Raw genomic sequence first — 11,775 nt, 5'->3', positions numbered from 1 at the left:
TTTACAAACTAGAGATATAAACCTTTATTTCACAACTTTGTCATAATTCATTTTCTAATGAGACATGTACTGGAGACATAATTTAAAATACTGGGAAAGCTAGATGCTCAGTGTCTTCCAGGCAGGAGCAAAGATGTGGTCACTCCAGGGCCGATGCATTCCTAGGGCTTCAGGCAGCATGGACCAGTCGTACCAGTATTGTCCAACCCCAGTTTTACTTAGAGCCACCTCCTTTTTTGGGGCCGTTAGTCCTCATTTCATGCCAAATTTTCACTAGAGGCTCCCTGTTCTTCCAAATGAGTTCATGACCATAAGTAATATACCATCTGGGGAAAAGAAAAACAAACCAGGTCCAACATTCAAACAGTATGACATACAAATGCCAAGTACTATGACGATATCAAGCTGACATTTTAAAAACTGAATGTCACTGTCATTTACTATCCAGCATATTAAAAAAGCTGATTAATTTATTTAATGTAGATCAATGACTTACCTTTAATATACAGAAGACATAAAAGATGGAAATAGGATGGACCATGTGTGACTGCTCCAAAAATGTAAGTACTTCACACACACAACTTTTAATTCACCACAACCCTGCAAATCAAGTATCACTTTTCCCATTTACAAACATGAAGAAATCAAGTCTGAAAGAAAGTCATTTGCCCAAGGCGCTAACAGCTTTTAAGTGGTCAATCAAGCACTCACTAGCAGGATCAGAGTGATTCTAAGCCTGGACTCTTTTTATTATGTCAAGTGTAAGAAATGTCAGAATCAGAATTTACTAATAATGATGGCTATACTAATTTAAATGTCTCTCCTTCCTCACCTTCAGCCTGGCTACACAAAAGGATCCAAATTCTGCCCACCTTTTAAAATACAGCTCCAATCCCCATCCTCTGTTAAACAATGCCTAAACAATGCCTAAAAGCAGCCTGAAGCAATGAGCCGAGGAAGCTGAAACACTGAGAGGTTTAGTAATTTAACTTGCTCAGGCTGCACAACTAGGAATGACCAAACTGAGACTAGAGCCCAAATCTGACCCTGTAACCTGTGCTCTAACCGCGGTGCTACACTTCAGCCTCTCGGGAGCATCTGCTTAAGCTGAGGAACACACAGGGAGTGAGATCAGAAGCCCATGGTCTGGGGTCTGCACGACCAGGAGCTCTACCCGAGGGCAGCACAGGCTGCAGAGAAGCTCAAAGGCACCTGCCTTCCCGGGGAGCTTCCCTGGAGAAGGGGCATTTGGAACGGCTCTTTTAAAAGCTTCTGTTATTGAAACTTTTATTCTTGCCCTGGTTTCCCCAAACAGATTTCATGTTCCCTGAGGCAGAAACTAGATTTTGTTGATCTTTCATTTTAGACATCTGACTGAAAAAATGCTCTATTCAACTTAATTGATATCAGAATGGCAGTTTAATGTTTTAACATTTTTTTAATGTTCGGAGCATGTGTTTTTTTTTATTACAAAGGGCTTGAATTGTACCTGAATCCTAATTCTCACTAAATATAGTTAACATTTAATCATAAAAAGTCACCATTAAAATTTTGAAAAATAATCAGTAAATTTACAGAAAGAAAAAAAGCATTTTAAAAACATGCAAATTAATAGGCATGTTTACAAAATTCTTTTGGGCTTAGAGTGACGTTCTCTGGTGAACTTAAAACAAGAGAAAAAGGATCATCCTATGATTCAAATGCAATTATAAAACTCTTACAAGAAATGAAACACTTATCGGGAACTCTCCATTAGTAAAGTGTCTTCTCAAATCTTTTTAACCTACTTATTTCAAGCAAAGAGTCAAACACTTTAATCTTACAGGTACTTGTTTTGATTATACTCATAAGTTCAAATGTAATTGGTCATTTGGTTAAATTAAAATTAGGAAAATATTTCAAACTGACTGATTTTTGAGGTATCTTTTTTTCTGTTTGTTTTTGGTAGCAGCCTCACAGTCTAGTGCTCAGTCTGAAACTCCAGCTCTGCAATGACTCACTGTGTGACCTTGGATAACTCCCTTCTTTAAGCAGTTTCCCTTCTGTAAGTTGGACTACCTCACAGGATGTTAAGAGTATTAAATTACTCCTTAGCGTAGGCACACAGCAAATACTCAATATACATTAGCTATCATTACTGCAGCAGTACAAGGTGAAGACCATAAAATGTGGTCAAGGGACATAAAGTCAAAGCAATGTGCAGGAGGTTACTAACAGATCTTTACCTTTTCTAACATCTTTAATCTAGACTGAGGAATCTTCACCATTAAAGATGTTAGAAAAGATGAATTCTAGATATGACCAAGATCTAGTAAATGAAAGGAGTTGAAATTAGAAACAGCAAAGAGAAAGGATTCCTCTGCCTTTCAGATTCTGGACTTTAAAATACATTTGATCCAGTTTTCAGAACAGAAAAAGGTAATCTAATTATAGTTGAGAGGAATAAAAAACTGCTGGGGAAAAGATCCTTTAAGTATACATGGAAGGAGCCAGGTAAATTTAGAGTTCATAAAACAAAACCCCTTTTCATCAGTCTTTATGTTTCTCATACTGTAATACCAGGTCAGTTTTTACTATTTATAATGGGCTGCTGTTAAAGCTCGAACTCACACATGCTATTCTTTAATCATCACTGAAAATTATAAATGGCATAATGGCATTTAGTTCCACCGCCTACTGGGCAAAACTGCTCCACTTAGATTTTTCTACCTTTTTTTTTTTTAATTAAAAAACTAAGGTTTCCCATTGTTGTGAAATAAAGTAAAAACCAAATAAGGGTAAAAGGCAACATTATGCAAGAAAAGAGAGGCCATCAGGGATGCAGCATATCAGACAGACAACAGCTCTGCTGAAGGGCCTCTCACGGTCAGATGGACTCCAGAAGCCCTGAGGAAGTTCTATGACAGTGTCGCTACAGCACTACTATGTTTTAGGCAAGGGTCCATTGCCTGGAGCACAAGTGGGAGATCTTGTAACCACAATGTAACTGTAATCACTGTGGTGTGACAGAGGCGGGGAGGGCTCTGGATCTGGGTTTATTAAACCTCTGCTCTGCTACTTAAGAGCTGTTTGACCTGGGGAAGATCACTTCTGAGCCTCAGTTTCCATCAGTGAAACAGGGGTAATAATTATGTAACGCAAGGTAACTAGCTCAGTGCCTGCAACATAAGATGCTCAATAAGTAGTCAACACGAGTTTATGCCATCTGGCCTCTACGCCAGTCATGCAGCAGGCACCTGCACAGTCATCGCAAGCAGAGGACCAGATCCACCCACCCAGGGTGTCTGCCCAGCACTGGTGAGGTCAGTGGTAGCCAGGTAGGGGAGATGTGGCTTGAGAGTGGGGAAAGGAATACAGCACAGACTAGTGGGCTGGGCAACAGTCTCCATGAAGGACTAGGAATTTTGACAGTCATGAGTTCAGGTGACTTGAGGTTAAGGGGAGGGTAAAGGCACAGATGGTCTCCCTCTACAAATGACCGAGGCAGGGGCAGGGCCAACAGTCTCACGTTCCCATCTCATATGGTGAAGCTGCTCAAGATCAAAGCAAACCATGTTGCGATTTCCTTGCCCTCCCAACCCCACCTGCCCTGCTTCCATCACAGAAGTAACTGCCTTATTCTGCCTTCCTTAGGGGCGGGGGGAGGGAGATGAGCTGAGAAAGCAGTGTAACAGTCAGTCATACTCAAACTTACATTCCAAAGAGAGCTCCCCCAAGATGTGCTGCATGATCAAAAAATTTCCATCCCAGGATCATTCCTGCTGTATCCACGGCAATAATGGCTTTTAGGGCCTGAAAGCCAGCAAAAGAGAACAGAACTGATACAACTTTGATTCCTCCAGCATTGACATTTCTAATTTAAGGGCAAGAATTCAGTCAATGTAAAAATATCACCACTGTCCCCAGCACTTCACTTCATAAAAATACTCACATTCCCTGCCGTGAACGTGAACATTGGAAGGAAGATAATGGCGAGCCTCCCTTCTGGGATCTTAGTGCAGACAGCTGCAAGGACAGTCATGATTGCGCCCGACTGCAAATTAACACATTGGGGAAGAAATGAAACTCTCATGTGCAACTGCTTAGTGACTATAACGTCTAAAGTAGAAATACTTTTTCCAGAAAGCTTACAAGCCACACATTTCTAGGTTAGCACAAAGTTAAAAAGCTTTCCGTTACTAACGTACAAAATATCAGGCAAAGGGACTCTAAGTCCGTGATATGGTAACCACCTGGCAAGGACTGAACTACAGGCAATAAGATGTAACAACCAGCATGTCAGCAGTTAATGAACTTCAGGGACAGTGTTATGTGTGGCACATACATCATTTCATTTAATGACTAAAAAAGGACTTCTCAAACTTCAACAAAACTCCTCGAGGGACTTCCCTGGTGGCGCAGTTGTTAAGAATCTGCCTGCCAATGCAGAGGACATGGGTTCTAGCCCTGGTCCAGAAGATCCCACGTGTGCGGAGCAACTAAGCCTGTGCGCTGTAACTACTGAGCCTGCGCTCTAGAGCCCGTGAGCCACAACTACTGAGCCCACGTGCCACTACTGAAGCCCGCACGCCTAGAGCCTGTGCTCCACAAGAGAAGCCACTGCAATGAGAAGCCCGCACACCGCAATGAGGAGCAGCCCCCAGTCGCTGCAACTAGAGAAAGCCCACGTGCAGCAATGAAAACACAACACAACCAAATAAATAAATAAAAGAAAATTAAAAAAAAAAAAACAAACCAAAACTCCTCGAACCAGAGAGTGAGCATGAATTTGCCCAAAGAAACCCACACGTGTGGAATTTCTCCCAAATTTAATGCTTTACCATAAATCACGTGAAATTTGTATCCTACTTCATTATAACACTAAACATTTTCCTTAAAACGTTTGACAAATGTTCTGCTCCAGGAAAGCATGCCAAATTTATCCCATGGCTCTGCATGACACGCCCCCCCCATCACAGCATCCTCCCAGGGACATACATGCATCCACCTGCTTGAGAAGCACTTTCCCCAACAGCCTTGTATTTGAGAATAAAAATTGAAACTTAAAAACCTTATGACCAGTAAGTCAACCATTTCTTGTTATAATTGAAATTATAATTGCTGTATAGTTTTATCGTCTATTGTGTTTTTCCACATTGCTACATAACCTTCATAATTTAAATTGATAATGGCTATGGAAATCTCCTGGATAAATTATGATAATTTAACTAAACTTTCTTAATGTTACACATGTTCCTAATTCCTCTAAATGCTACAATACTTGAGAAATTGGATCATAATCCCTTGTTTACATTAAATCTCACAATAATCATTCATTCAAATACTTGAGTCCTACCAGGCACTATGCTAGATGATGGGGATACAAAGGGGAACAAAATTGACAGTCCCTGCCTTAATGGAGCTTACAGACTGGCATGAAAGACATAAATGAGTAAAAACAACAAAATAGGGCTTCCCTGGTGGCGCAGTGGTTGAGAGTCCGCCTGCCGATGCAGGGGACATGGGTTCGTGCCCCGGTCCAGGAAGATCCCACATGCCGCGGAGCGGCTAGGCCCGTGAGCCATGGCCGCTGAGCCTGCTCGTCTAGAGCCTGTGCTCCGCAACGGGAGAGGCCACTGCAGTGAGAGGCCCGCATACCGAAAAAAAAAAAAACAAAAAAAAACAACAACAAAATATAATCAGTTATGATGGGGAAGCACAGCAACTGCCAAACTGTTTTCCAAAGTGGTTTTAGTGTTTTACTTTCCTACCAGCAGTGTATGAGATTTCCAGTTCCTCCACATCCTCACCAACACTTGGTATGGTCAGTCTTTTAAATCTGTAATATAGGTTTATAGTGATATCTCAGTGTAGTTTTTATTTTCATTTTCCTAACAACTAATGATGTTCATCTTTTCATGTCCTTAGCTGCTATCCATACATCTTCAATTGAAGTGTCTGTTCAAACCTTTTGCCCATTATTCTTGAATTTTTCTTTATATAGTCTAGACACAAGTCCTATATCAGACTTCTGACATGCAAATATTTTCTTTTAGCATGTATCTTGCCTTTTAACAGTGTCTTTGGAAGGGTATAAGTTTTTAACTTACATGAAGTCTGATTTATTAATTTGTGCTTTTTGGTCTCTCAACTATGAAATCTTTGCCTAAAATAAGGTCACAAAGAGTTTTTTCCTGTTTTCTTCTGTAAGTTTTTATTTTAGGTTTTACATTTAGGTCTGTTTCACTTTGAAAAAAACTCCAAAATACTCCTGAACCAGATTCACCAACTTTTAACATTCTGCCACATTTCACTTATCATTTTTTCTTTATATCCATACTTTTTTTCCTGAACCATTTGAGCATAGGCTGCATATATCATACCCTTTTACCCCTAAATACTTCAGTGTATATTTCCTAAGAACTTGAATATCTTTATATATCCTACAATACAGTTCTCAATTTCAAGAAATTTTATACTGCTATATTATACTTCCATTTAATCTATAAACATATTCCAGTTTTATCAATTGTTCCACTAATGCCCTTGCAGCTGTTTTTCCCCACGTATTGCATTTAGTTGCCATGTCTCCTTGGTCTCCTAAAAGCTGGACCATTTCCACAGCCTTTTTTTAAAAAAGGGGTCCATTTTCATTAAAAGCCTCTGACTAAAAAAGGTGAAAATAAAGAATCTCTGCACGGGGTAGGCTAAGCATCTGTCTAAAAAGCAAGCTGTGGGAATTCCCTGGTGGTCCAGTGGTTAGGACTCTGCACTTCCACTGCCAGGGACCCAGGTTCAATCCCTGGCTGAGGAACTAAGATCCCGCAAGCCACACGGTGCGACCAAAAAATAAATAAAATAAAATGTCATTAAAAAAAATTAAAAAGCAAGTTGCAATTTATTCAGACACATAAATATGTTTAATGTATAATAAGTACAATAAGTTATAGTCACAAAGAAACTGGCTTTACATAGAAATGCACAGCTAATAATGCACAGCTAATTTCTTTAATATTTAAGTTTCTGTAATGAGGACTTTAGACGGAGAATATAATCATCTACGGAGAAGCAATTTAGAGGGTGCAGGATTTTAGTGCTCTTCTTTCAATTCAGCTAACCAAATTATATTTGTTTCATTTGGGGGAAAAGTATAATTTTATTGGTTTTTTTCTCTCAGAAAATAAGGTCTCAACTTGATTTCTTCTGGGTTTTGTTGAGTTGACTTTTTTAGGTTTTATTTAAAAATCTAGGATACTCAAGTCGCACATCTTAAAGCCTGAAAGGTGAAGGGTTACTCTTTAACTTTCAAATTCTCAGTGACACTGACATCCACTCTGCTTAAATACAGTATATGCTGGTAGATTATAGTGGCAGATGTTGAAGTTCTAGCCAAAACAAATCTTTCAGAACAAATATAAATTTGGCCAGTTTAACATGTTGCACCCTAGAGGAACCATGACCCAGCAAGTTTTGTGGGGAATCCCATCTTCTGAGGTAGTGCTGATATCCTTCCTTGAAAGCTGCTGTGATACATTAAGGACGTGGAGTGGGGAACCAGCGAAAGAGTGAACAAATTACAGAGGCTGTGTGTGCATGTGTGTGTGTCTTCACAAGGCAGCGACGGCCCTGTGAAGGGAAGTCAGGATTTCTGAAGAACCTCGTGTGTTACTATTGCAGACTTACATAGGAGCCAGTTTGGTAAATATACAATTGCAGACAGTTGATCTTAAGTAGAGAATACAGAATTCTGACTCCTGACCTCCACTGCAAAATTAACACGTATCTCCAACACCCAGCCTATCCCTTTTAATATGTAGTTGACTTTGTTTCCTTGTTCTTTCATTTTTTTAGCCTAAGCCCTGGGTTGTCTTTGTCCACTTGCCTGAACTCATGTCTTAGGTTCTCCTTCTGAGGAATATTAATGCTGTCCTTCCACCGTGTAGCTTCCCCAACCCATTCCTAGGAATGCAGCGTGAGCTGGTTTCCCTGTTTAGGCTGACTGGCAACTATATATTAAAGGGCTGCGGACTTCGGGGATGCCTGGGACTCATAACTCTTAAAAGTTTTAGTAATTCCTAAAATGTAAGATAATCCTTTATTCTGAAGCAACTCTTCACACAGAAGACCCTAAACAGTTGACGATTAAGAGAGGTAGATGCTATTTTCCAGAAATAGCCTTTTTAATATAAAAAAGTAGGGACCTTTCCTTTTAATTATAGGGACAGTCAGAGTCAATTATAGGTGCATCTTTTAGAAATTTTTCTCTTAGGTGTTTTTTTAACATCCTATTTTGAAATAATTTAAATCTTACAGAAAAGTTTGCAGGAATAGTACAAAGGACTCCCAAATCTTTAAACATAAAAAATAAAAGCAAGTTGGGTTTACTGAAGTATAAGTGACACACAAAAAACTGCACATGTGTAAAGTTTATAATTAAGCTTTGACACATAAATACCTATGAAACCATGGCCACACTCAAGATTATGAGTGTGGCCCAAAAGTTCATCATCCCCAGAAGTTCCCTGGTACTCCTCTGCAGTGCGTCCCTCCTGCTCCTCTCCCATTCCTAGGCTACAACTTCTCTACTTTCTGTTAAGATAGATTCACTTTGAGTTTTATATTAATGGAATCATACAGCATATACTCCTTTTTCTTGTTGTCTGGCTTCCTTTACTCTGTATAGTTATTTTGTAATTCACCCATGTGGTTGTATCAATAATTTATTCCCTTACATGGGTGAATAATATTCCATTGTATGGTTATACCATAATATGTATATTCATTCACCTGATGGACATTTGAGTTTTTTCTAGTTTTGGCTGTTACAAAAAAAGCTGTGAACATTTGTGTACAAGGCTTTGTGTTCTTTCATTTCTCTTGGGTAAACACCTAGGAGTGAAATGGCCAGATCATATGGTAAATAGATTATTATCTCCATCTAAAGCACTCATTACAGAAATTTAAATATTAAAGAAAATTCTCATTAGCTGTGCATTTCTATGTAAAGTCAGTTTTTTGGTTATTAAATTTTATTTATTTTAATTTCATCTTTCCTCTGACTTTATTTTTATTTATTTTTTAACATCTTTATTGGAGTATAATTGCTTTACAATGGTGTGTTAGTTTCTGCTTTATAACAAAGTGAATCCGCTATACATATACATACATCCCCATATCTCCTCCCTCTTGCGTCTCCCTCCCACCCTCCCTTTCCCACCCCTCTAGGTGGACACAAAGCACTGAGCTGATCTCCCTGTGCTATGCAGCTCCTTCCCACTAGCTACCTATTTTACATTTGGTAGTGTATATAAAGTCAGTTTCTGTTTGACTATAATTTATTGTACTTATCATATTATTTTAAAGATAGGAGGGAGTTCCATTATCCTTCTAAAGTTTTCTCAAAGTGATCTATATCTACATAGATTTAAATATATTTATGTGTCTGAATAAGTTGCAACTTGCTTTTTAGACAAATGTTTGGCATACCCCATGATTATTTTCACCTTTCCTAGTAGGAGGCTTTTAAGAATATAATAAAAATGAAACCTTCCTCCTCAGAAAAATTCATACATATTTTAGATATAATTTCAGGGACTCATGAACCCAAACCCATATAGACCCTAGAGGTCTGCTTCTTTGATTAGAGGTAAAGATCTTTTATTCTCCACTAATAATTTGTTTATGTACACTGGTTATGAACTTGTAATCAATATGCACATATATTTTTATTTATTTCATAAGTAAACAATTTTCATTAAGTACTTTTCTTTATTAATATATAAGCTTCATGTATCTATCATATAAATTTACACTATTTACACTATGAATTTTAAATGAATTTGCTCTAAGAGGCCTTCTGCTTCTACAAGCTACATACAGCTAAAAACCCTGGGCATTATATGTAAAACAAATATAAGATGACTCTTAAAGACTGAGAAAGGAAAGCAGCCCAGCTAGGAACCTTAGGACCCAAGGAATGACACAGTGGTGAGTTCCCTGGGTTTTCTTTTGGCCTCACGCTGCTCAGACTGGGCTCTGGAGAAGCTCACAACCTGGAAACACCAATGAACTCAGACAAAATAGGCCTGTACCAAAAAATGCTCTCTCTAGCCAAAGGACTAAGAAAGCATAGCCTAGCAAGACACAAACTTTTAGACAATAACCACTTTACTCCAGCCAAACACCACAGAAACAACTGTGGCCCCATCTCCATCAGCAAAAGCTGAGTGGAGAGCCTGGACTTCCAGCCTTAAAGACTGCAATGAGGTGTTCCACTGTCCCTGACAGGGTGGTGTCAGTGGGGGTCACACAGGCAGCAGTAATAAGGCACTCTTCCTCCTCCTAGCCAGGGCTGTATCAGTAGAGGTCTCCTGGGGAGCCCAAACTCCCCGCCCTGCGGCAACAAGAGCTCTTCCCCCACAGTGTCAAAGGAGACTGGGGAACCTGGACTGCCTCACTCACCTGGCAGTAGCAATCACAACACTGTCAGAGGCAGCCTGCTAAACAGTAGATTTAATTAAGATTAAAGTCTCATAATATCCGAAATGTCCAGGTTTCATTTAAAAATCACTCGTCAGGGAATTCCCTGGTAATCCAGCGGTTAGGACTCGGCACTTTCAATGTCATGGCCGAGGTTCGATCCCTAGTCAGGGAACTAAGATCCTGCAAGCTGTGAGGCGTGGCCAAATAAATAAATAAAATAAAAATCACTCATCATACCAAGAACCAGAAAAATCTCAACTTGAATGAGAAAAGACAATTAATAGATACCAACATCAAGATGACACAGATGTTAGAATTATCTAACAAGCATTTTAAAACAGCCATCATAAAAGTGGTTCAACAAGCAATTACAAACATGCTTGAAACAAGTAAAAAACAGCAAAGAAATAAAAAGGCTCAAAGAAATAAGAGATATCAAGAACAATGTAAACTTTAGAATGAAAAATACAATAACCTAAATAAAAATACTGAATGGCTCAAGCAGAATGGAAAGGACAGAAAATAATCAGTTACCTTGAGACAGAACAGCAATTACCCAATCTGAACAACAGAGAAAAAACAGACTTTAAAAAAAGTTAATGGAGTTTCAGGGACCCATGAAATAACAAACTATCTAACATCATGTCTTCAGAGTCCCAGAAGGAGAAAAGAAAAAGGGTGAGGCTGAAAAAGTATCTGAAGAAATGGCTGAACATTTCCCAAAAGACATAAACCTATAGATTCAAGAAACCGAGTGAACCACAAACAAGATAAACACAGATATCCATGACAAGACATACAGTCAAACTTCTGAAACTAAAGACAATGGAAAAAGTCTAGAAAGTAGTAAGAGAAATGACACCTTACCTATAGGGGAAAAGCTATTTGAACAACAAAGAATTTCTCTTCAGAGACTACAGAGGCCAAAAAAAGTGGCACATTTTTCAACTGCTGAAAGAACTGTCAGCCTGGAATTTTATATCCAATGAAAATATCCTTCAGAAATGAAGGGTGGAAAAAAAATGAAAAAAGAAAAAAAATTTGAGAATCTGTCACCAGCAGACCTAACTGGCTAGTGGCTAAAGGAATGGCTAAGAGAAGTTTTCTAAACAATGAAATGATATAAGGAGGAAATCTTGGAACATCAGAAAGAAAGAACAATGGAAAAAGTAAAAATTGAGTGTAAATACAATAGACTGTCCTTCTCTCTTGGAATTTTCTAACTTATGTTTAATGGCTGAAGCAAAAATTACAACAGTGATATTCTAAATGTATGTAGAGGAAATATTTAAGATGATTATAATTTGGGGAAGG

At 38.7% G+C, this 11,775-nt stretch overlaps 1 protein-coding gene across 1 annotated transcript in view; it reads right to left on the bottom strand.

The window, feature by feature from the left end:
- Positions 1–11,775, bottom strand: part of PARL (presenilin associated rhomboid like) — a 53,911-nt gene continuing 42,136 nt past the window's right edge. The window contains exons 8-10 of the mRNA XM_022571065.3: positions 3,932–4,033; positions 3,695–3,792; positions 1–326 (exon numbers count right to left, since the gene is read on the bottom strand). Coding sequence (XP_022426773.1) covers positions 215–326; positions 3,695–3,792; positions 3,932–4,033 — 312 coding nt within the window. The 3' untranslated portion in view covers positions 1–214. The remainder of the gene's footprint in view (positions 327–3,694; positions 3,793–3,931; positions 4,034–11,775) is intronic.

This window comes from Delphinapterus leucas, chromosome 4 (assembly GCF_059928025.1).
Source record: "Delphinapterus leucas isolate spDelLeu-1000000601 "Yukka" chromosome 4, BTC_Dleu_Yukka2, whole genome shotgun sequence".
Lineage (NCBI taxonomy): Eukaryota > Metazoa > Chordata > Mammalia > Artiodactyla > Monodontidae > Delphinapterus > Delphinapterus leucas.
The sequence above is the reverse complement of the archived record's forward strand: the minus strand, read 5'-3'. Positions and strand labels throughout refer to the sequence as shown.